Below are 25277 nucleotides of genomic sequence, written 5' to 3' on the forward strand. Positions count from 1 at the left end.
TGGTAGCAAAGGACAGCAAAGGACCCTCTTGTCTGACCTCCAGACCAAGAGAGAAGCACTTTCTATATCGTCTGCTGATTGAGGGCATCCAGCATAGCTTGAATCCTTCCAGAAACTGGGAGCTCAACATCTTCCATGACAATTTATCCCATCTCCAGACAGCTTTAACTCTTAGAAAACTCCTTTTCTTATTAAGCAAGAATCAGATACATACATAGTCACACTCTAGGTTGTGTGAACAGGAGAACCTCCAGAAAGATATTTTTCTATTACTTCTAACAGACTGATATTTGCTCCCAAAATTCATACTTTAGAAAGCAAATATAAACTTAAAAAGAAACCTAGGAAGAACTCCTACCTACCTGCCATCAACAAAGATAAGAGTAACAATAAACAATGGTAACTAATATTAATTAAGCATTTCCTGTGTGCAAGGCACTGTTCTGTATGTGTATGTATATATACATGTGTGTACATATACATCTATTTATGTATGTACATGTAAATGAGCATAGATATTCATTTAATCCCCGTAGCAACCTGAGGTTGGTACTATTATTAACCCTCTTTTTATGGATGAGGAAAATGAGGTACAGAGAGGTAAAGTAATTTGCCCAAGGGTCACACAGCTTATAAGTGATGAAGTTGAGATTCAACACCAGGGAGAAGTGAAATGGGGAAGAGACCAGAAGATATATGAAAGAGGCAGGGCATGGATGGTTGCCATTCCTGTTTCCTAAGTTGTCTGAGAACTGTGTTCAACTGCAAGAAAACAACTACCACCCAGCCTGGAAGTTACTTGGGCTCAGAGAGGCTTTGCGTGGCCATCCTATTACCCATTAAGCTTCCTGTGAGCCACAGTACAGTGGGCTGACTCTCTGACCCCGCATAAACCAAAGAAATAAAGTGAGAATCTTGAGCAACTCTAAAGAAAAATCCCACTCATTTCAGAGCCCAGTAAGGGCTACAGGAATTGAGATGCAGACCCCCAGAAGGTCTCACAGGAATTTTATGACTTTATTTGAAATATTTTGTCCCATTCTAAGGTCAAGAGTCAATGACACAGATCCCAAAACCCATCAGATGCCCCCAGCTCTCCTTCTGAGTTGGCCAGGAATCCTCTTTAACTGTACCCAGAGTATTAGGTCACTCTGCCTCTAGGGTCACTTCTACTTAAGAGCAAAGGCATATGGAGAAAGGTTCGTTAGTCAGGAAAATGATATAGATTCTGCAGAACAAGCAGGGGGCATGGCAGGGAGCCTGAGCAAAATACCCTTAGCCAGTGTCAGAATGCTGGGGCCAAAGCAGCTGGCTCAGGGCTGGGAGCTGAAGGGGTTAGGTGCCCAGTTTCAAATCCTGGTTCTACCACTTACTAATGATGTGATCTTAGGTTAGTTATGGTCATTTTCTAGGCCTCAGTTTCCTCCTCTGTAAATTGACAGTAATCATAGTACGTCCGTCCATAAGGCTGTGTGAACATTAAATGGGGTAACACATGTAAAGCACTTAGAACAGTGTTTAGCATGTGGTAATCATTTAATATTACCTATTATTGCTAATATGCTGCTACCCTTGAAAATACAAATGCATTTTTCCTATGAACAAATTGTGAGTTTATGATCAGAGACTGGTATTTTGAAAACTGTCCTGGAGCAAAACATAAATGATGGTGAAAAGGGGGAAAGTCTGTTGGGAAGAGACTGGTTTGTTGCTAAGCAACCGCATGCAGATAGAAATGGACCGTCTTCCGTCTTACAGGTTGACTCCCAGGTGAGAGCGGGGCCCGGTCTCCAGCCCTACTCAGTGATAAACAGACTATGCAATCCAGGAGCATCAGAGAACATTTCCCACCCCCAACCCCCTTACCTGCTGCTTATCGTCTGGTTTCTAGGATATCCATCCCCACTAACCATAGCCTACTGACTTTCTAACACATGCCATTGCTCCAATTTTAGTTTGTCTGCCCCTCTGAGAACTGATGAACAGGAAACTCCTCTGCTGGCCTGCTAGGAAGAGCACCCTCCTTCATAGCCTCAATCCCTAGGTCTTTCCCTTAGATCCAGGGGGTCATTGGAAGTTATCCAGAAATGGGGCCAGCTCCCTTCAAAAGAGTGAAAGTATTTCATCCATCCAAGCAAAAAGACCATCGCTTTTAAGACACCACCATTTTATATACCACTAAGAAAGAAATGACACTAACAATTGTAAGGTGGCATTAATTGTAAGATGCACATTTCTTCACATCTAACGTCTCTGAGATCTGGATGCCTGGTAGAATCCCTGAAGTGAGGTAAATGTTTCCTCACTGCCTGCTTTGACCTGGCCTACGTCAGAATCTCCCACGCTCGATCAGAAGCTTGCTGAACTGGATGGGGTCTCAGAGCTATGAACCCAGGCATATGAGCCCCTTTATGGGACAAATGATGCCACGTGATATCACTGAGGCCCAAAGAGGGGGAAACTTGGCAGATCTCCAGATTCCACGTTTTACATGATTTTCAGTAATCCAGTCAGTCCTTATTTTTTCCTTTCTCATTTTTAAAGAAGCGAATATTTGTCCCGTGTTGGGTTGTTTTATTTGCTTGTTTTTCCCTTCCCTTTTCCTCCCTCTTGGTTTGGAGCCCAGGAGCAGCAAATGGCCTTGCAGGCTACTACATACACTCCAAAAAACAGTGTTGAAATATCAGGGCCTCACATATTATCCAGTCCTGGGGCATTGCAATTGTTGATTCTTATCACCCGAAAGCTGTCTTCCTCTGCTCTGTCTCAGAGACAGCAAGAAAGCAAAGGGGAGGGAATGGAATTAGGACCCAACCTGTTTTCAAGAACCTCCTACCCAGAAATTGCAGTGTTGGCCACCATGATTGTTGGTGTCACAAATCTTGCTTTTCCTTGATTTGGGACTTTTCATGAGTTCAGGTTTTTTGGTTTTTGTTTTTAACTCATTGCAGAGCTGATGGAACTGTGAATCAAATTGAAGGTGAAGCCACCCAGGAGAACATCACGGAGCCCGCCAAGTTGGCAGTTAAGTTTTTCTGGTGTAAGTATACACTTCTCGCAGGAGGTGTCAGGGACAGGAGATATGCAAACGGAAGACTAGAGCCCTGGGTCCGAGCACTCCCATCACATCTGAGTGTCACCCATACTGATTCAATGCATAATTATTCGTTGAGCACCTCCTACCTGCCATGCGCTGGGCTAGACCCTGGAGATGCAAAGATGAGCAAGACAGAGCTGGCCCTCGTCCCTGAGAAGCTTACATGTCAGTGTGGATACTGACGAGCACCCAGGTGATTTACTATAAAACTACAGTAAGTGTGTCAATAGAGGAAGCACAGATTGGAGGCCACTGGGCATGAGCCGTAGGAGACCCAAGCCAGTCTTGTTTCCCAGAGGAAACTAATAAATGAAAAATTAGTAGTTATTAGCAGAACAACTAACATGTGGGAAATCTTGGAGGTAAGAGATGATAAGAGTGAAGGTAAGTTGGAGTCCTGGCTCTGTCTGCCATTTTCTAGCCAAATTGTTGGAGTTTCATTTGGGTCCACCTTCCCCTTAAGTTTAACAAGCTGGGCAGTGAGTTTTCCTTGGTGTTTGGAAGTGGAGTTACTGAATAATATCCTCTGAACTGAAAAGGAACTTTGAGACTGGAAACAAAGCAGACAACTCCATAAAGAACTATTGTGGGTAGAATCAGGTGGACGACCCTCAGAGGCATTCACAGCTGCACTGCATTCCGCCAAAAGGGGCACAGGGGCACTTAAAGGAGCCAAAGCTGAAAGTAGAATGACTACTAAAGAGAAGTATGTCCACGTTGACAGGAACTGAGGGGTTTTCCTCCCTGCACTCTCACCCCAGGGGTCTTGTGACCATTAACCACCTGTGTCAGCAAAAGGCATTCGTCCAGTTTTCATGTCGGATGAAGTTTATAGGGAACTAATCTGGCTTGGGTGTATTCCTTGTGAGTAAGCTAAAGCTCAGACTCACAAAAAAAGGGAGAGTGTAGGACCGCAGGCCTAAGATGGAGCTGACAAAATGGAGCCAGTGTGGTTCAGCCACACACTTGACTTGGACCTTGGCTGTGGAGGTCACGTTCACAGAGGAAGTTTCTGGATTCAGAGGGGGAAAGTAAATCCTCCTTCTCTCTTAAGGACTGTTTCAATGTTGAGCTTTCAACACTATACAGATGTCAGTCAGTGAATCATAACCTGTGACCACCTGATTTACCGTATTCTTAAGAATGGTGGGATTTTCAAAGTTCGCACAAGAAGAAAAACAAGCAGACCAACATTAGCCCCTACCTCCTTCCGTAGGTGGGTTCTAGAGGAAGTGGTACAAACTTGGAAAGCCTGGGGCCCCTGACCTTACATTCTTGACTCCGTTTAGCTAAGTGGTGGTTCCATACGCACTAGAGCCGCCTGTTGGTCCGGGGGTACAGCCAAACCTCCCAGGTATTATGGACCTCCAGGTACCAACCTGCAATCAGGGAAGGGGGGGGGGATCCAGAATTATGACTCTGAACTCTGGCTGCACACTGGAATCACTGGGGAGCTTTCAAAAGTACCAATAGCCTCCAGTTCAGAATTGGGGAGTCAGGGTGAGGGGAGGCGGGCCTGGTGTTTTTCAAAGTTCCCGTAGGATTCCCATGTGAAGTCACAATTAAGAACCACTGATGTAGAAGAATTAGAACCCCAGAGCCTGGCTTCCAGGGTCCTAGAGGTGAAGGTTTCTCTTCACCTGGTCCCTCCTAATACTGTCTTTCTCTCGTTTTCAGTCATGCCATCAGCTCCATACTGGGTCCTGGCCACCGACTATGAGAACTACGCCCTCGTGTACTCCTGTACCACAATCATCTGGCTTTTTCACATGGATCATGTTTGGATCTTGGGAAGAAACCCTTATCTCCCTCCAGAAACAGTGACCTATCTCAAAGATATCCTGACCTCTAATAACATTGACATTGAGAAAATAGCTGTCACAGATCAGGTGAACTGCCCCGAGTTCCTATAACCAGGCTCTAAAGGGAGGCTGCATTCACTCCATGTTCCTTCTTTTGCTTTGCTTTTCCCCTACACCACCCCTCATAAAGACAAACCAAACCACCACAGCAAACTATTACAAATACCAGAAGGGAAATGTGACAGCAGAAGCTAGTGGAGAGGAACTCAAGGCAAGTTGGCCCAAACACTTAGCCATGCACCATCCTGTTACATTGCAAGCCTGATAATAAACTTGCTGCTGACCTGCTGTGCTCACAGTAGACTACAAATTGGACTAATTATTGGGAGTTTTTAATGCTAAGCTTATGTTTGGAAATCCTTAAGCAGTTATGTTGAAAAAAAAAAAGAAGCACTGAACAATTTAAAGGTAACAATCTTGTTTCTAGAAAGGGAAAGCTGATGGCAAAGGCACATACCAGGTGACCTGAATCCAGGTGGCCCCATCCTGCAGTAGGCAGTCCATAGCGGGGAATCATTTGGAGTTTCTGAGTCTCTGACAGGCAGCTTCCTGGACGCATTTACTTTCTTATCAGGAGGTCTTCAGAGTCAGGTAAAGAATGGGACCATCTTGGGTCTGTGCAAGGAAGAAGAGAATCTATGAGGGTGAAGCTATGGGAATTTTTTTAAGAAAATAATTTTTGGGTCTTTTATTCAACTGATATTTACTGGGACCCAACTGCATTCCAGGCATTGAAAAATACAGAATCCGTCTCCTCCCACAGCAGCTCACAGACTAGGGAGGGAGATTGACAAGTAAAGACACAATTTTAATCCAAGCTGAGGGGTCCATAGGCAGAGGCATGTGGAGGGAGCCATGGGAGCTCTGAGAAGGTCTCAACCCCTGCCAGGCATAGGTACCCACAAGGTTATACAGTCACATCTCAGAGTGTCCCAGCTTCAAGGAGTCAGGAACCACCAGGAGTTTGTTGTTGTTGTTGTTTTTTACATTTTACTATTAAAATCAGAACAATCTCAAAATCATCACCCTGCGATTAATCTTAGGTCTCATAACATTTGTAATCCACTAATGTTTTGGGAAATGAATAGAAGATGAAGCCACTTGATTAGCTTTTTGCATTTTCAGCATGAGTATAAAATATTTCCTTGAGCACTTGAGACGCTTCACTGATTTATATTAAAGGTTATAAAATTTCCAAGAAACTTAATATCTATAATTTTCATTTTACTAAATAAATATGACCTCAAAATGTAGCTTGCTATTTGAAATTCCTAAAGGCTGAAAACCACTGGACAAAAAGGCGGTGATGGAGAGGTAGGTATTGAAGAAGAGCCTCTTCCCACAAGCTCGGCCTGCTGTTGCATCTGTGCTTTATCACACTGCCCACCCCACCAGAGGGTACCTGGCTCCTCTTCTAACATACATTTCTTCCCAAGAGTGTTAAGCTGCTTACCTCTCTCTTAACTCATGGTACAAGACAAGCTATGATTGTGTTCCTCTTAACAGCTGTCTGGTAGCATCTAAAACAATGAACATGGCTACATTTTGCACCTTTACAGTGTAGGTATCAGGGGTGATTGAACCTCAGAAAATGGGGGGAATTCAGAGGATAGCATGGGGGCACCACGTATCTAGAGGAAACATGGGGAAAAACAACAAAAAATCCAGAAGGGAGAGCAAGAGAAGGGAAATGGGAAGTAAACAGCAAAATAGAGACAGTAGTGAATCCCCCTGTGCCTATATACCCATCATCAGCTCCAACAGTCATCAACATCTCACCAATCTTGCTTCAGCTATCACCCACCCACCCCCATTTTTTTCATAGAGTGTTTTGAAGCAAATCCTAAAGAGCACATCCTATTATTTTGCCTGTTAGCTACCTAAGGCTAAATCTCTAGCAGGTACAGACATTTCTTAAACAACAACAAAATATACAAGGTTACGTTTTATATCCTGCAAGTGCTCAGAGAATATAATTTAATCTATGTAATTTAAAGATTATTTTATATTATCCAGATGAAAGGGAAGATATATGTACAAAAATGTTCATCATACTTTTACTCGTAGCAGCCCCCAAACTAAAAGGAGCTAAACTAAAACTAAAACAGATGAATGAGATCATGAATTATGGAACAGCCACTTCTCGTAATGTGGTATACTCATTAAAATTCATAGTTGTGAAGACTACAAGGCCACATGGGAGCTGTGCCTGCCCGCCCACACTTACCACCTGTATGTGTGTAGGGGGGGTGGAAAAAGGTGGAGGAGGGGAGGAAGAGGAGGGGTCCCGCATGTGGCCTTCAGAGATAGAGTCTGGAGCATGTGCTCTGCTTACCCAGCCACATCCGATAAGACCAAGGTGTGTCCACCAGTGCTAATGACAGCCAATCCACAGGCTGAACAGAAACCTCTGATTTTTGTGGCCTACCTGGATGAAAAAGATAAATTAGGCCAATCTAATCAGAATCTGACTTTAAGAGATCTAGAGAAAGGATAATTGAAAACTCTGTAAGTCATAATCATAAGGTCGTGTAGTTCGGGGTGGCCATTTTTGGTGATGCACAACTGAAGTTATGAAGAGTGCAGAACAGAAGTGCAAAGATAAGCCCAGACCCCACCCAAGGTCCCACCAGCAGCTTCAGTAGCTGACTGCTGTCTGCGTCCTAGCTCCAGTTCCTGTGGAGCTTAGCTGTCTCAGGTTCCTGAATTTGGATTTCTTTAAGATTAGGCTCACACACACACCTACACACACACACACACACACACACACACACACACACACACACCTTTTTTTTGAGGTAATTTGACTTGCCTGAGTGAATGTTCCTTGCAACCTCAAATAGCCCTAAGACAAAAGTGTTCACTTTTTGAGTGAAAAAAAGAAGGCAGCATTGTACCTAAGTTGTACTTGTAGTTACATAAAATGATGGCATAAAATCAAGGACTAAAAGTGAACAGAGAAATGAAAGCAATTAATATGTTAGAATGGTGGAATTACTGAATGATTTATTTTCCTTTTTTATTTTTGCTGTTGGTGTTTGTCGTGTAGGCCCTAAAACTTTAGACCCTAAAACTTCCTCCTAGTTCAGCCTGGCCCTCTAGCAAGTCGAGTGTCAAACCCCAAAGAAACAGGCTTCTTCCAATAATTACCTCAGTTATGTGAGTAGTATGTGTTTAATCCCTATGGAAAAATGTATACATCCAAATAATGTATAGTATGAAAAAAGATACACGTATTGATTAAAAAACAAAGTGTGTGTATGTGTGTGTGTGTGTGTGTATACATTGATAAGGATTAGGAAACAAAACAATTCAAGGAGTTGCTTATGTCTTTTAAGTTTATGGTTTCTTTTCTCTATAAAGGTACAGGTATCCCTTCCTTTGTAGAAAAATATTTACTTAATTAATCTTGTACAAAACTATAATGCACAGAACTATAAATGCTTGACCTGGAAGAGTCGTTAGAGGCAGTTCTTTTAATGACATCTAGTTCTTTTAATGACATAACGCGCAGGTGAGGAAACAGCCGGGAGGGGAGGGGACGCTGGAGGACGCGGCTAAGTCGACTGAAGCAGGGACTGTCTTTGGATCCCATCCCAGTGTGCTTTCCACCACATCACCTCTCAGCACTCCCAACTAGTTCAGTTCACCTTGCTCTGCTGGAAAACCTTAGATCTGATGAACCTATTTTCATCTCATATTTGATATTTAGTCAAAATATTGATTTTAGCATAAAAGTTGGCCATATTTAACAAATATTCATAATGTTAATAGTTTCTCATAATCATCAAGATGAAAGTGATTGCTCTGGGGGGAAACTTTTAAATAAAAGAACACAACATTTAGACAACTGTGTAAACAAAAACTTTCTAAATTACTTATCTCCCTTCATGCCTCCTAGAAGTGTACAGAGGGCCTTGCTGGTAGTAAATAAAGATTGCTTTAATCACAGGTCCTATATTCACAAATCAAGCCACCATCTCAGGTGTAACGGAAATGCAGTGTGATAAGAGTAGAGTCCAGAAAGGTCTCACACGTTATGTTCTATAAATGCACTGGAAGTATTATATTTAACTTTCCTGAATTTTCCTAGGCTACTAATTATAATTCAAGTATAAGAATGCCAAACTTAAGTCAACTCTTCAGCCTCTTCAGAGACCCAGGGGAGTGATAGCTCATTGAATTATTTTTTTTATCTTTTTTTTTAAATTTATTTATCTTCGGCTGCGTTGGGTCTTTGTTGCTGCATGCGGGCTTCCTCTAGTGCGGCGGGTGGGGACTACTCTTCATTGCGGTGCGCGGGCTTCTCACTGCGGTGCCTTCTCTTGTTGCAGAGCATGGGCTCTAGGTGCGTGGGCTTCAGTAGTTGTGGCGCACAGCCTCAGTAGTTGTGGCACACGGGCTTAGTTGCTCCACGGCATGTAAGATCTTCCCAGACCAGGGATCGAACCCATATCCCCTGCATTGGCAGGTGGATTCTTAACCACTGTGCCACCAGGGAAGTCCTGGTATGACTCTATATATAAAATGGCATATTATTCCAGGATACATACATATGCAATAAAAGTATAATGAAATTCAGAGAATATTAAACACCAAATTCAAGGTTACCTCCAGAGAGTGGAGAGAGGGGATTGCAATTGGATACAGTAACATAGGTAGCTTCCATTGCGTTGGTAATTATATTAGTTTGCTGTAGCTGCTGTAACAAATTACTACAAATTTGTGAGTCTCTTTTAAGATGTTAAATTAAAATGTTTAGAGAGTGACCCCTCCCCCCAAAATTTAGCCTTCAGAGACCTGAAGACTAAAAAACAAAAAAACTTTCAAAAACTGAGTGGATTGGATGCTAACTTCTAGCAGTAGAATTTCAGGCATTGAGGTGAGGACAGGTCAGAGGAGAAAAATTCCAGTCATATTACATAGGCAGTCACCAGCTTCACCTGCTTTTAATCCAAACCTCTGTCTCCAACCCTTCCCAGGTCAAAAGAGCTGCCAGTGATCTGTGAATCTGCTCTGTCCCCAGAAGGTGACAAATGGGCTCAGGAGCTCCCTAGCCAGAATGGGCAGTACTGGAAAAAGCAGGTGCCCATTCCTTCATCAGCACAGTTCAGCTGTGACTAAGCACATGTTCATTCCTTGCCTGCAGCCCGGTCAGAGCAGGACTGGTGAGGTCAGGGCCTGCACACAGAGTCAGAGGACTCCCTCCCCAAATGAGGGAGTGGTTGGTAATGACCAGGACCAGCCCTACTGCTATGGAAATCTACAAAACTGGGACTGACATTTCTGGCATTCTGCCTAAGGGCATTATGTCAACAAAGTGTTCTGTACATGGGGAACAGTCTATATGGGTCATTTTTGTACCTATGAGTTACTGATATGAACAGCCTCTCTACCTTGGCAAGCTTAGAGGCTAAGGTTGTTGGCATGTCATTTGGCATTCATTTCTCAGCTCAGATGACATCTCTACAGGCATCTACCTAAAAGTGATTGCCCCAATTACCACCTATCCCATACACTTTTTAAATTTTCTTTCTTACCATTTTTCACAATCTGCAATTATTTTGTTTACTTATTTGCTTATGTATTTATTGTCTATTTGTCCCACTAGAATGTAGGCTTTCTGAAGACAGGAAACTTGTTTTGTTCATTCTTGCGTCCTCAGAGCTTAGGACACTCAACAATTTTTTATTGAATGAATGAGTGAATGAACAAATTAATAAATTCCCTAGGGCCCAGAAAGAATCAGTCGTGGAAATGAAAACAATGCAAATAAATGTAAATATCCTATATTCATGTGCTTCGCGACATATTCAACTAAGATTGTCTCCCAATTTGCTATTTCTGCTACATTCCCACAATTTACCACTGGAATATCATCCCCCTCATATGCATATTCATTCTCCAAATGGAGAAACTGATGCCCAGCAAAGTGAAATGACTTGAACAAAACTATTTGGCTAGTTACAGTGATGACTTGAACTTGGACACTAATTTCTATCAGAGAAGTAATTTACTCATGGGATAATTGGGATTTTTTTTACTTCTTCCTGTTCCTTTTCCCCACAAACAACAACAACAAAGCACCTCCTATGAGAAAAATGTTCAGTCTCCATGAGACAAAAAACTATGGTACAGAGTCAGTGTTACATTTGGCAAGTCAATAACCTCTACATAGGAGGCTATAGTCAAGGAATAATAACTAAGGAGGTAATTTTGGCTAGGCTTGGTGATACTCTATGTTATTAGAGGTGAGTGAGAGGAGGACATCCTCCTCCCCAGGGCTACCAGACACATGAGATGTCACAAGGAAATCTTGGATTCAGACTCTGGTTATTTTTAGCATTAGGAATATGGTTTCATATGGCTAAGGGGCAACTCTACCAGGAAGCAGGGGACTGACTGACTTTATGAGACTTTCCCAGCATCTAGAGCCATCTGGACAAGGACAGCACAGGAAGCATGAAGAAGAGGATCTTCAAGCGCCCCTCCTCCCATGAGACTCTGCTGCCTCCTTCTGATTTGAGGGACAAATGCTGATTGCATGTACTTAACACGTTAACTGAGAAGCTACTAATTCCTTACTAAGTGTGAATGCTTTCTCTGTGTCCACTTCTTGTTGTCCCTTTGTGTGTTATAGAAAGTATACCCCAGCTCATTCATTCCTTCCTTCTTACTTTTTTCTCTTTGAAAATGTCACCCATTCTGAAACTTGTTTTTAATTGTGATAGAAAAGTATGACTGTCATTGAAAGGAGAATTTTTTTCATGCACACAAATAAAAGCCCTGAGGTACCATATCTTCTTATAAGTAAGTTCACTGCCAACTGACAGCAAAAGAATTATCACAGTAAAGGGAGACTCTATGAAGATGTGTGGTTTACCAAAGAATAGCCTAACTTAGAGAATCTTTCTTAGCTCTCAAACAAACCTTACCATTAACTGATATTGTTTATTAATTATGTCTAGTATTGTAACAACCACCTCTGCCACCATCTTAAAGAAAGACATCTCCCTTTAAAGTCACAAAGAACAGCCAATGGGTGGCTTGCTGAGAGACAATTTTCAGTACAGAATGATGGTATCCTAAATGCTAAACAAACTGAAAAAAAAATCACAAAGCAATTTAAAATGAAGAAAAGTTCTTATTTCAGCATAATATAAGAAAACTAAAAGGAAACTCTTCAGGTAGTAGAGCAACTCTGTGAAAACAGAATCCACAGAACATCCCAGAAAACATTATATTAGGCCACCAAATTCAATATGGTCAAGAAACAATGTGATAGTTTTCTGCCTGAGGGACAAAGACTGGTAACGCACGTAATGTTTTCAGTTCTCTGCTCTGAGGACTGGTTTGACTCATTATTTGAATTATGCCTAAGAATGCCAACGGCTCACATATTCCCTTTGGCAGGAAGGCAGCTCTTCTTGTTCTTGAAATTACTGCCTCCAAAGACAAATGCAATATGTCAACCCTAAATCATCTACTTCATTCTTAGCTATTGGTTGGCCAGCCTGCCTTTCCCACTAGATGATGAGGGCCTTAGGGCAGGGACGCTGTCATTCATTTTCGCTTCCCTCACTTCCAGTACAGAGGAGTGAAGTTAATACATGGGTAGGTGTGGAGCCTGCCTCAAAAATCAATCCCCTTGAAAGTATTTTTTATAATTTTATCTGTTCTATTCTTTATTCCTATCTTTTTGGCATTTGAAGGACTTTTTAAAGTATTTTGACATACTTTGTATTTCAAATTTGTATTTGTATTTCAAATTAGCTTATAATATTTTGTATTTCAAATATTTGTATTTCAAATTAGCTTTCAAATTAGCTTATAATAGATTTGCAACATTTATGAAGGATGGTGTTGTTAGTTCCCCTGTGGCTGTTATTTTTCTTTTATTTACCATGAATCAAGACCTTAAAATCGCTCAATAATATTCTGGATTCTAAAATGCTAGTTATAAATACTATAAATTATAAAAACTAACTTGTACCAAATGTTATGGGTGACTGAAAGCAAGTTATTTCAAGAATTTACAATTGGGATCTACCCATAGACAACAGTTTTCAGTCTCCACATAATCTCCACATCTCATCTGCAGCAATGCTTCCAGCTGCCTGCAAAATGCTCCATCCCCACCTCATTCAGGCTTTGCTACTCAGTCTCCATCATGGGTAACTGCCAACATTACCTGTTTGAAGGGGATTGCCTTAGAGTCCACATCTAGTGTCCGTGTAAATCCAGGAATTCCATCAAAAAAAGCAAAATAAAAACGACAAAAGGTAGGCAAAAAAAGCACAAGATACCTCCACAGATGCCAAAAGGGCAGTACTGTGGGTGCAGTACACTGCTTTTGGAGAACAGATCTGGAAACTGCTTGAGTTGCTCACAGTCTAGAGAGAAAGATAAACAAGAAAATCAACCATTGCAATGTAGGATTCAGAGGCCACGAAGGGTTAGGAGCTGGAATCTAGGTTAGAATTGGGCACTAGGGTGGCACCAAGGAGGGGCACCTGACCCCAGTCTGAAGAGTCAGGGAAGGTTTCTCTCAGGAGCAAATCCTGATCTGCCTTTGAAGGAACGAGCTGAAGTTAGCCAGAAATAGAAGGGTGAGGAGGCAGCATCCCAGGCAGAAGAAAGACTGTCACATGAGAGAACTCAAAGAATTCAGTAGCAAGTGGGGTCCAGGGTCTATGGAGGAGCAGTGGAATATGAAGCTAGCTAAGTGGCCAAGGTCAGATTACCCACAGCCTTGTAAACCATGACAAGGAGTTCGGATGTCAATTTGAAGGTGAAGGGGAGTGACTGAGGATTTAAATCTAGGAAGTAATTTAACTTTCAGAGAAAAAAGTCCTTAAAGAGCAGATCAGAGGCTGGAGTCCTCTGGGAGCTAATGCTCTGCCTTCAGTTGGCTGCAGAGGATGCCAGGGTCTGATGAGAAAGGGGTTGGTGAAACTCAGGCAGCAGGCTAAGGCCACGTCATTCATGACACACTGGGCATCCACCTACCACCTACTCAGACACCTTCCTCCTGGTAAGGGCACTGTCCTGAGCTGAGTGATGGCTCTGACAGCAAAGGAAGATAGAGAGGGACAGGTGAGCTTGAAAGTAGGAACATCCATGAGGTGGCTGTTGTACTAATGTGTGTGATGATGAGGGACTGAACTAAGGCAGTGGGGATAAAAAGGACAAGTCAGATTTAGGAGAGTCTTAGGAGGCAGAATCATGTGGACTTAGGGACCAACCGGATGTGGGAAGTGATGGGGAAGTAGGAGTCTAAGATAAGTGGTTACCAGGAGCCAAAGAGGGAGAGTAAAGATGTGAAGGCATGTTTGTGTGGGAAGATAATGAGATTCCTGACCTGCTTCCTGCCACATTTTAGGATTATCTCTTGCCACTACTGAGTATAGATCCTTTACAGCTGCCAGACTAGGTCACTTGCAGTTTCCCAAAGGTGGCATCCTCTCAGACCTCAGTCCCTTTGTACACATTGCTCCAGATGACATGACACAATCTCACTCTCCTGCTCTACCTGGATGACTCCAACTTACCAGCTCACCAGTTCTGTCCAGCCAGTCTTCTCCAGCCCTTCCCTTGCTTTCCTTCCTACTCAGCTGTTATGGGTTGAATTGTGTCCTCCCAAAAGATATGTTGACATCCTAACCATCAGTACCTGTGAATGTGACTTTATTTGAAAATAGGGTCTTTGCATATTTAATCAAATTAAGATGAGGCCATTAGGGTAGACCCTAATCCAATACAACTGCTGTACTTATAAGAAGAAGAAAATGCTCTGTGAAGATAGAAACACACAGGGAGAACACCACGTGACAACAGAGGCGGAGATTAGAATGATGCAGCGACCGTTAAGGAAGTCTAAGGACGGCCGGCCACCACCAGAAGCTAGGAAGAGCTAAGGAAGGATGCCACCCAGAGTCTTAGAGGGAGCATAGCCCTGCTGACACCTTGATTTCAGACTTCTAGCCTCTAGAACTCTGAGAGAATGAATTTCTGCTGTTTTAAGCTGCTTGGTGGTACTTTGTTACAGCAGCTACAGAAAACTAATATACCAGCCATTTCCATGTGCCCATGTTTCCATACCTATAAATGCTTTACGACCGCTCAGGCATTTACCATCTAGTCTGAGTCTTTGTTTTATATTTATTCTTTAAACTATGAGCTTATCTTTAAGGACAAGAACTCTTACACATCTTACACATCTCTGTACATACTGCACACTGGCACAATGAATGCTTAATAATGATTTTTTTTTTTTTCTGGCCACGCCGCGCATCCTGCAGGATCCAAGTTCCCCGACCAGTGATTGAACCCAGGCCCCCCGCAGTGAAAGTGCCGAGTCTTAACCACTGGACCTCCGGGGAATTCCCGAATATTTCTTACATGAGAAAAAAATGAGCCAAAGCTCTTGATGAATTGTAGAGATTGGCAGGAGTTTGCGAGATGGCCACAGCTGGAAAGGGCAGACAGGGATACATAGTAGCTGATATGAGCCTCCAGGAGTTTTTATCTTGGGGTGTGGGTCAGGGTAGGGGGAGTGATGATGAAGGAAGCAGCCTTGAGAGTAAAGGAGAAAGGCCCACCACTTCCTATCCCCAGGCTCCATGGCACATGGATGAATTACCAGCCATGATTTGTAAGAGCTGCGTGGGAGAGAAAAGCCAGAATTCTGCTAAGGTGAGGAATGCAGGCAACCTTCTGGGAAGTCATTTGGAGTCTCAGGCTGCTACTCAGTATGTGGGCCATCACAGCAGTCCCACTTGGTAAGCAACCACTCTTCTGAGCCTCTAGAGTACTCTCCATCACTTGGCCATCCTTGGGCCCCCCCAGTGAGCCCAGAAACTAAAGGAGGAACACTTGGTACTGCAGAGGCCTCCATGAATTATATGAACCCGCACCTGCATCATGGCTATTTTTCTGACTGTTTGGAGCTAGCCCACACCGTTTTGGTTATCAAATATTCGGAGCCGTTTGTTTGTGAGGAATGGAGGCTGGAGTGCCAGCAGAAAGGGCTGAGGAGGAAAGTGAGCACTAAGATGCCTGAAGATGACAGTGGGCAAAGAGGTTACATGTCCAGGGAGGCTGAGGGTGACAGGGTTGGGGGCCTAATGAGCAGAACTGGCCTTGGGTGTGAAACGGCTGGTCCACGGTGCCATTTGAACTCTCTGAAAGCTGCCTGAACTAGGAGAGAAGCATGGCTAGCCTACTTGGCTCCTGGAAGCAGCTGTCCCAGAAGAAAGGGCTTGGCCGGGTCCCAGAGCCCGGAAAGATTGAAATGGAGTTTGATGCCTGAGCGGGGGAGGTGGGAGCAAAAGACATTTATGCTGAATTCCACTTAGAGTTATTGACTTAAGTCAATTAGGATTGACAACTTTATTACATTCTTATCCTTCAAGAAGTATAATCTTGTATTTAATAAGTATGCTAACGCGATTAAGCAGAAGACTTTACTCCTGCCCACTCTGTATAAATTTTCTTTATTTCTATGTCCCTCTATGGAAGGAGAAGAAACACGAAACAAAAGCAGTTAACGTGTTTATGTGTTCTCTTCGAAAGAGTTGGAGGGAGTTTATCCTGCAGCCTTAATTCATTGTTTCCTATTTAGAGGGATTTAGCAAGATCAAAGTGAGTTTCAGCTATAGTCACCCATAAAGGACCACAATCCTGCACTGCAGCCATTCTAGCACAGAATCAAATACGCTTCTGGACTCTCCTCTGAGATGTGGCAAATACAATTCATTGCCTTTGACAAGCACAGCTGAGCAGTGTATTTAAGAATGCTGGAGGGGCTTCCCTGGTGGCACAGTGGTTGGGAGTCCGCCTGCCGATGCAGGGGACATGGGCTCGTGCCCCGGTCCGGGAAAATCCCACATGCCGCGGAGTGGCTGGGCCCGTGAGCCACGGCCTCTGAGCCTGCGCGTCCGGAGCCTGTGCTCCGCAACGGGAGAGGCCACAACAGTGAGAGGCCCGCGTACCGCAAAAAAATAAATAAATAAATAAGAATGCTGGAGTATTAGGGGTACAGTGGACCTTCATAAAATTAAGATAAAATTAATGTTTACTAAGGGCCTATCTTGGACACAGTTGGGTTTCCAAGTAGGTAAACCATTAATGACAGGCAATTAGAAAGAACATTCTAGTTAGTTACCTACAATACAACAGTATAGGTGCCACAGTTAAAAAAAAATTCTAGCGATGGACTTCCCTGGTGGTCCAGTGGTTAAGACTCCGTGCTCCCAGTGCAGAGGGCCTGGGTTTGATCCCTGGAGGGGGTTAGATCCCACATGCCACGTGGTGCAGACGAAAAAGAAAAAAACTTCTAGGGACAAAGCTAGTATTCATTTTGGCTTCATTTTTAGTTCAATTCAGTTCAAGATGCTGGCTAGAAAACCCCACATATGAGAAAATGGGAGGAGCAAATTCCTTCGTGCCCTAGATTGTTCTTGATAGGAGCTATAAAAAAAGATTGTTGGAAACCTTCAGCATTTCCTGCTTTATGTTTCACAGATGAGAATGTTTGCCCTGAAACCAGCCACCTACGCAGCCATTGGTTTCCCAAGCATGAGCTTTTCTCGCAGTCTCCCCTCCCCTGCTTTCCCCTGACTGCCAGTCCAGGAGGGAGAAAACAGCTAGGCACCAGTTGCTTCTGTGAGAGCTTTGTGGTTCCCAGAGGGGAACCTGCCTTAGCCACAGGAGAACACAGAGGGTCTGGAAGCCCATCTAGAGCACAGGCCCACTTCATAAGAATGCCTGATGATGCAGATAGGAAGACATGCCTTCGTGAAAACAGCAACACTGCTCTCACAGAGCACAGACACAAACGCAGAGAGAACTAATTAAAACTGGATGTGTGTGTGTGTGTGTGTGTGTGTGTGTGTGTGTGTGTGTGAGAGAGAGAGAGAGAGAGAGGAGAGAGACAGAACAAAGAATTTTTTTTAGAAAGGGTTCTGAACCTAAAATGTAAAAAGAATAGCTGCCATAGTTCAATTTCTGAAACAAAGCCATCGGTGGCACCTAGAAAGGGGCCCAGCACATAACAAGTCCTCGATAAAGATTTTTGACAGACTGTGTTGACAGACAACCACTCCCCCACCTTTAATGCCTTCTCTGCCTTATTCAGCAGGCTTTCTTACCTCTACTATTTCCTTTCCAGCATTATAGCTGGTTAGTAACTCACTCTGCCATGTAGAACAAGATATGTAATCAGATAGTTTTCTAAGAAATTGATGTTGTTAAGGGAACCATTGTTTGATTGGGGAAGAATTTCGAAGCGTTTATTCATTTATTCACTGATCCGACCAACAGCCATCAGGTGCTTCTCATGGACAGACACTGCCTGCGTTAAGTGATACCACCGGGAAGCAGAGAGGAGAAATGCACCTGCTCCCAAAGAGGCCGCCGAGGGAGAGACAGACAGACACTTAGAGAATTATGATACCCCGATACAGAGGGATGCAAACAGCGCCTCAGGATCCCGACAGAGGCAAAGACTACTTCTGCCTGAGTGGAGTGGGAAGGAGGTGACCTTTGAACTGGGATGATTCCAGGGCAAGAATGGGGGACAGCATTTCACACAAACTAGTAGAGCATGAAAAAGTGAAGGAACATGGGGTGCTCTTGTTACAGAACCACATTTGTTTTGCCTGACGTGCAGCAAGCCCAAACCACTGAGATGATGAGGTTCGCAGCACAGAGAGTTTATTCACGAGGCAGCCAAGAGAGGGGAACAAGTCTCAAATCCACCTACCAAATGCTTGGGGCTCAGGGCATTTATGGCATAAAACAGCAAGGTGTCTTGAGGTGTAAGGAGCGTGGGGGAAGGTGATTGGGAAAAGGTGTGGTAACTGTCATTCCGTGCAGGTGTAAATAAGCTATGGGCCTCTGCGCATTAAAAAATGGAGGCACTTAGCATCATTTGAGGGTGGAGTTTTTGGCCCTGTGACGTCAAAAGGTCACCGAGTGGACACTTGCTCATGTCCAGATGGAGGGTCAGTGGTCCTATCCAGTATCAACCAGCTCAGCTCCAACTAGACACAGCTGACTCGAAGTTCCTGGAAAACAGCTCTAGCAAACATCTTATCGCTTAGGCTACATGCTGCGTGGAGGACACACCAGTCTTAAAACAACCCTGATTAGTGAAGGCAGGGGAAATGGATTTGACTCATTGCCCACGGTTTCTTTCTGGCACCTTGAGAATGGTAGTAAGATTGGTCTGAAGAACATGGGGAGAAAGAAAGTGGATGTGAAAAGACAGGGAGCCTAGAAAAACAGACAGGGCCAGATTGTGAAGGCCCAAGGAGTTTGGACTTTATTCTATGCAATAAGCAGTCACTGAAGGCTGAGGTCCTTGAGTAAAAGATGAAAGTGGGGTAAGGGTCTAATCAATTGTTTGCTCCATGCCAAAAGCAGAGTTGATTTTATAAATTACATTTCATTACATAACACAATTTATTTTGTTTCGTATGAGAGCAGTATGAAGATGAATGGTCAGTAAGGAAAAATGGAGATTGGTCGCTAGATCAATCTAGAACTGTTACAAGAGTCAAATAAAAATAATAAGGTTACATAGTTGAGAAATATCAAAGTAGAACAAATGCAAGTGAGCATAAATACAGTTTTTAAAATAAGAAGTCTTCCCATTGTAAACTATGATTATAGGCTTCAAAATATATTTAGGATTTTCCATGAGGTATTTATACCAACATCACATGTATTCTGAATCAAAGTCTATACTCCTCATTCTATTATGAGTTCACAGAATAATACAATGCAATAGAATCTGGCAATATGGACTTCCCTCGTGGCGCAGTGGTTAAGAATCCGCCTGACAATGCAGGGGACAGGGGTTCGAGCCCTGGTCCGGGAAGATCTCACATGCCGCGGAGCAACTAAGCCTGCGAGCCACAACTACTGAGCCCACATGCCACAGCTACTGAAGCCCGCTCGCCTAGGGCCCATGCTCTGCAACAAGAGAAGCCACCGCAATGAGAAGCCCAGGCACCGCAACAAAGAGTAGCCCCCGCTCACCACAACTAAAGAAAGCCTGCACGCAGCAACGAAGACCCAATGCAGCCAAAAATAAAATTAAAAAGTCATTAGATGTCAAAGTGAAAAAAAAAATAAAAAAAAAAGAATCTGGAAATATTAGCACAATGAAATTAAAATATGTGTCATTGCTTGCTTACTACTTGCAGTAATTTACAAACCAGACTCAATGACACTTACGGAAAATTTACAGTCACAAAAAGTTGAGAGATTTCTGGCAGGCCCAAGATAAATTTGTAGCTTAGCCAAGAAAATAATTCACATTTCCTACTTACAATTCCAAGGCTCTTCACACTTCTTATCCTGCCTTCTTTTTTCTTTCCATTTTTTTGTCTTATAGGTTTTGAAAAAAGTAGGTAATTCTCTAGATTTCCTCAATTTAACTAGTTTTTAATGGGTCAGGAAACATCTAGGAACTAATGAAACCTTTGTATACTTGACAGGTGCACCTATGCTGTGTGGGTCTTCTCAGAAAAGTATTTTGGCAGTATTTGGTGGTGAGGGTAAGGAATCCTTTTGGTAGGTATCTTTGAAGAGAAGTGAAGAGTTGCAAATCAAAGCCATTTTTTAAGCAAAAAGTGATTAATATTTGTCCTTAGATTTCTCTCCCTCTTTTGAATACTTTTGTATTTTTGTTTAAATAATCTTGCCCCTGCTACCATGAATTTTTCCATGCACTATAAAATCTGTGATTTTTCTTGTCCCATGGAGGGCTTACCTGAAAAGGAAAAGAACAATAGCTATTCTTGACAAGCAAAGAGCTGCTGCTGACTCAGTGGTCATTAAGTCCCAACCCTTGGGTATTTTTCCAGAGGTTAGGGGTGGGCACTATCGCTTCTCTGCTCAGTGAGCCCTGGCTGATGACTTAGACAGGTCAGTCACAGAAGCCATTTCTAGCTTTGGAATTCTGTTTTTGGTGAGAAACCAAGTGGTGTTGGCCTCAGTTGCCTACTCCAATGAGAGCCAACTGGCTCAGCCATGTAAGGAGGTACATTCAACCTGTCTCCTCTCTTCCTCTCCACACATAGCATTGAATCAGGCAACCATGATGAAGTCTTCAAAAGGAGAGCAGAAATATTGGTAATTGTCAGATAATTCTTAAACTTGTATATATATATATATATATAAATTAATTTATTTTTATTTTTGGCTGCGTTGGGTCTTCATTGCTGCACACAGGCATTCTCTAGTTGTGGCGAGCAGGGGCTACTCCTCGTTGCGGTGCACAGGCTTCTCACTGTGGTGGCTTCTCTTCTTGCGGAGCACAGGCAGGCTCTAGGCGTGTGGGCTTCAGTGGTTGTGGCACACGGGCTCAGTAGTTGTGGCTCACGGGCTCTAGAGTACAGGCTCAGTAGTTGTGGTGCACGGGCTTAGTTGCTCCACGGCATGTGGAATCTTCCCGGACCAGGGATCAAACCCATGTCCCCTGCACTGGCAGGCAGATTCTTAACCACTGCACCACCAAGGAAGTCCCTAGCATGTATATATTTTTAAATACATGATTTGCCTTGATCTCAATAGCTACCTTCGGAAACTAAAACAAGAATGGAAGATTCCATCCACAATCCATCTCTTGGCAGCCAAACCCTCAACACACAGGAAATGTAACGCGAATACAGCCAAATTCAGTGCTTGGGCTGTTTGGTCCAGACGACTTCCCACAAGAGAGTGTCTCAGTAAACGCATAGAAGGAGAGCTCTGTTTAGAAGCATTTGGAAATCTTCTTTGGGCCACACTAAGGAGTAAAGTGGTTCAATTATTCTAAAATATAAAGAAAAGCTGTACTGGCACTCATATTCTTGCAGTCAAACTAATGCTTCATTAATATTTTTACACACTAAGAAAGTCCTCTTCATCTACATTCTCTTTTAGTGGTGTTCGGAGTGGAAAAAATAATACAAGAGGCAACAGTCTGACTTTTGATGATGGAAATTTTTTTTTCAAGATTCTCCAGAGAACTCTTTACCACTCCCTGTTCCAATGCTTTTTATTTTATTAACCGTAATAAAACACTTTATGTCATACTGTGCTAGCCCTTTTCATTAGTGTCTCAAAGCAAGACAGTGCTTAATTTAGAGCCCAGTCATGGTTAGGTCCAGGGAGATGACTGCTGGGCCCAAGCAGGAACCAGGCAACTCTGCCCAGTAATTTACATCATGAAGGGTGTATTCCCTTGAGAACAGGATTATCACTGCTGAGTTGGGCTCCTGCTGACAGGGCAGAAGAGGCAGTGCAGGTGTTGGAAACTTGGATGGAAAGAACTCAGGAAGGGAGGTGGCCATCCAGCTTCCTCTCACTGAGAACCCTCTCTCTTCCCCGGGGCTGGTCAGGGCCTTCAGGGTGTGACGTCAGATCCACTGGGCAGTGGAAGACCTGTGGCTAGGAACAGAGGTGGGGTCAGGACAGGGAGGTGCCAAGGGGGGCTGTGGATGCCTCTGCCTGGGGAGATCCCTGGGGAACACATGCAGTTCTGACAAGTTTGTTGCCCTCCTGCCCTTCCTGCTCACTGTCCCCTGCATTGTCTCCATTCAGCAATCATTCCCTTGCTGAGGCCCTGTTCCATGCCAGGAACTCAGCTACAGGCTGGGGGCCAGGCAATAAAAGCAGAATAGTTTTCAGGAACCCTACAGTCGTTCCTGAGGAGCAGAGTTCTAAGGCAATAAACTGATTGTTGCTCTTCAAGGTACAGAGCCTGTATTAAGGGAGATGAGAGGACTTTCCTGGTGGTGCAGTGGTTAAGAATCCGCCTGGGGGTTTCCCTGGTGGCGCAGTGGTTGACAGTCCGCCTGCCGATGCAGGGGACGCAGGTTCGTGCCCCGGTCCAGGAAGATCCCACATGCCACGGAGCGGCTAGGCCCGTGAGCCATGGCTGCTGAGCCTGCGCGTCCGGAGCCTGTGCTCCGCAACGGGAGAGGCCACAGCAGTGAGAGGCCCGCGTACTGCAAAAAAAAAAAAAAGAATCCGCCTGCTAATGCAGGGGACACAGGTTCGAGCCCTGGTCCGGGAAGATCCCACATGCTGCGGAGCAACTATACCGGTGCACCACAACTACTGAGCCTGCGCTCTAGAGCCCGCGAGCCACAGCTACTGAAGCCCAAGCGCCTAGAGCCCAAGGTCCGCAACGAGAGAAGCCACCGCAATGAGAAGCCTGCGCGCGGCAACGAAGACTAGCCCCTGCTAGCCGCAACTAGAGAAAGCCCACGCATAGCAATGAAGACCCAACGCAGTCAAAAATAAATAAATAAATAATTTAAAAAAAAATTTTTTTAAAGGGAGATGAGATCTGGGGCCCAGGACTAGGAGACTTGAATGAGATCACTGCCATTGGGGTATGATAAAGTACCTCCACCTTCGCTCCTCTCATCCCTTACACTGGTGGCCAGATGTTGCTGGGAACTGGGAGTCAGATCAATTTAAGGAAGAACTTTCTGACTCAGAGCTGTCCAAAGATAAAATGAGTGGTGTTGAGGGGTGGCGAGCGCCCGGCCACTGGGATTGTTGGAGAAGAGGCTGGATAGCTACCTGGTGGGATTAACAAGGTCCCTTCCAGACCTAGTAGTCCATGAATCCACAGGGGTCTGGTCCACTGGCAGTGGCAATTCTGGATGAACTAGTCTGCTCTGCTCTGACCTGTCATGAAGATAATAAGGAGGCCTGATCAAGGAAAGGGTGATGGGAAAGAGCCTGGTGATGAGGGAGTTGGGGACTAAGGGTAGGAGCGGGAGGGGAGGGGTATATACAGCTGCCATAACAAAGTACCACAAACTGGGTGGTTTTAAACAACAGAAATTTAATCTCACAGTCTGGAGACTAAAAGTCCAAAATCAAAATGTCAGCAGGGTTGGTTCCTTCTGAGATGTCGAAAGGAGAGTCTTCTCCATGCTTCTGCCAGCTTTGGGTAGCCCCAGGTGGTCCTTGGCTTGTAGATGCATCACTCCAGTCCCCTGTCTTCACATGGCCTTCTGCTTATAAGGACACCAGCTATATTGGGTTAGAGGCCTACCCTACTCCAGTACAACCTCATATTAATTTGACAAATTAGATCTGCAATGACTCTATTTCCAAATAAGTTTACATTCTAAGGTATTGGAAGTTAGGACTTCAATATAACTTAGGGGGACATAATTCAACCCATAACAGGAGGCAACTTGCTTAATTCCTGAGCCTTCCACTTTTCCCACCGGTACAACTCCCGTGGTGGCGCTGCATGGAGAGAGGCTGAGTGGCTGGAGTGGACACCACCCCCTCTGTTGACCTGAGCTTGACTTTAGATACAGCCTAGCCCCCAGAGTGTTCCCAGGACTTCAAACTCCTGCCCTTCCCTAGAACCCACTTCTCCTCACAACAGTCACAGCACCCACCACTGGGAAACACGTGTATCCTGGCACCTTAGAGCCTCAAGGTCTCTTCTCTCTCATCAAGGTTCTCCCGGCTATCTTTCATTCGCACCCAGGCAGAGATAACATGCGGAGAGTGTGTGCTGGAGGGTTTTGTTTTTTTTCTCTTTTGGGACTCATCTTACAAAGACCTAGACAGTCCCCTAGGCTTTTGGCCTGTTTCACCCAGTGTTGGACAGCTGGTTACACTAAGTGTGTCCCCAAGATCTGGGGGGAGAAAGATTATAAACTACAATTCTAGGAACTTCTGCCAGTGATACCTTCCATGAGATTACCAACACAGAGGCAGAATGTGGTAAAATGGGGAAACATCAGACTAGAAGCAGAAGTCTGAACTTCTATGACCACACACTACGGATGGGCCGTGTGACAGTGGTGGTCCCGTCACTTCTCTCCTTCAGCTTTTCCAATGGTAAAAATAAGTTAGACTATTTTAATGCTGATGTTCTATGATTTCATAAAAGTCAGTATTCTATGATCTCACAATAGGTCTCTAAGGACCATTCCAATGCTGATATTTCATGATTTTATAATGGATAGTTAAGCTTTTTATGCTGGTTAAGTGGAAGGAAAGAGGAGACATACTTCATTTCTCTGAAAGTCAGTTAATATCTTTGGCGAATGATGTCACCTTTGAGCTTCAATTTTCAGATCTATAAAATACAGAAATAACAATATGAACCTCATGAAATTGTGGGAGCGAGGGTGCTTGGAGAGAAGTACAGCTCGGTACAGACTCCAGCCGGAAACCTCTCGGAACGTTTCCTCACCCAGAGCCCCAGCCAAGGTAGGGGAGAGCTCACCGAGAGGGACGGGAAGGGGCGGGGCGAGGAGATGGACATGGTTCTCGCCCCGCCC

General features: G+C 44.1%; 1 protein-coding gene across 5 annotated transcripts in view; it reads left to right on the top strand.

Moving 5' to 3' along the window:
* The window catches only part of APOD (apolipoprotein D), an 83980-nt gene extending 78725 nt beyond the window's left edge, over positions 1–5255 (top strand). For all 5 annotated transcript variants that reach the window (XM_029214637.1, XM_029214642.1, XM_029214638.1 and 2 more), the window contains exons 5-6: positions 2952–3040; positions 4775–5255. In XM_029214637.1, the coding sequence (XP_029070470.1) occupies positions 2952–3040; positions 4775–5010 (325 nt within the window). In that variant the 3' untranslated portion in view covers positions 5011–5255. The remainder of the gene's footprint in view (positions 1–2951; positions 3041–4774) is intronic.
* The last annotated feature ends 20022 nt before the right edge of the window (positions 5256–25277 follow it).

This window comes from Monodon monoceros, unplaced genomic scaffold (genome assembly GCF_005190385.1).
Source record: "Monodon monoceros isolate NGI ecotype Baffin Bay Population unplaced genomic scaffold, NGI_Narwhal_1 Super_Scaffold_11, whole genome shotgun sequence".
In the NCBI taxonomy this organism is placed as follows: Eukaryota; Metazoa; Chordata; class Mammalia; order Artiodactyla; family Monodontidae; genus Monodon; species Monodon monoceros.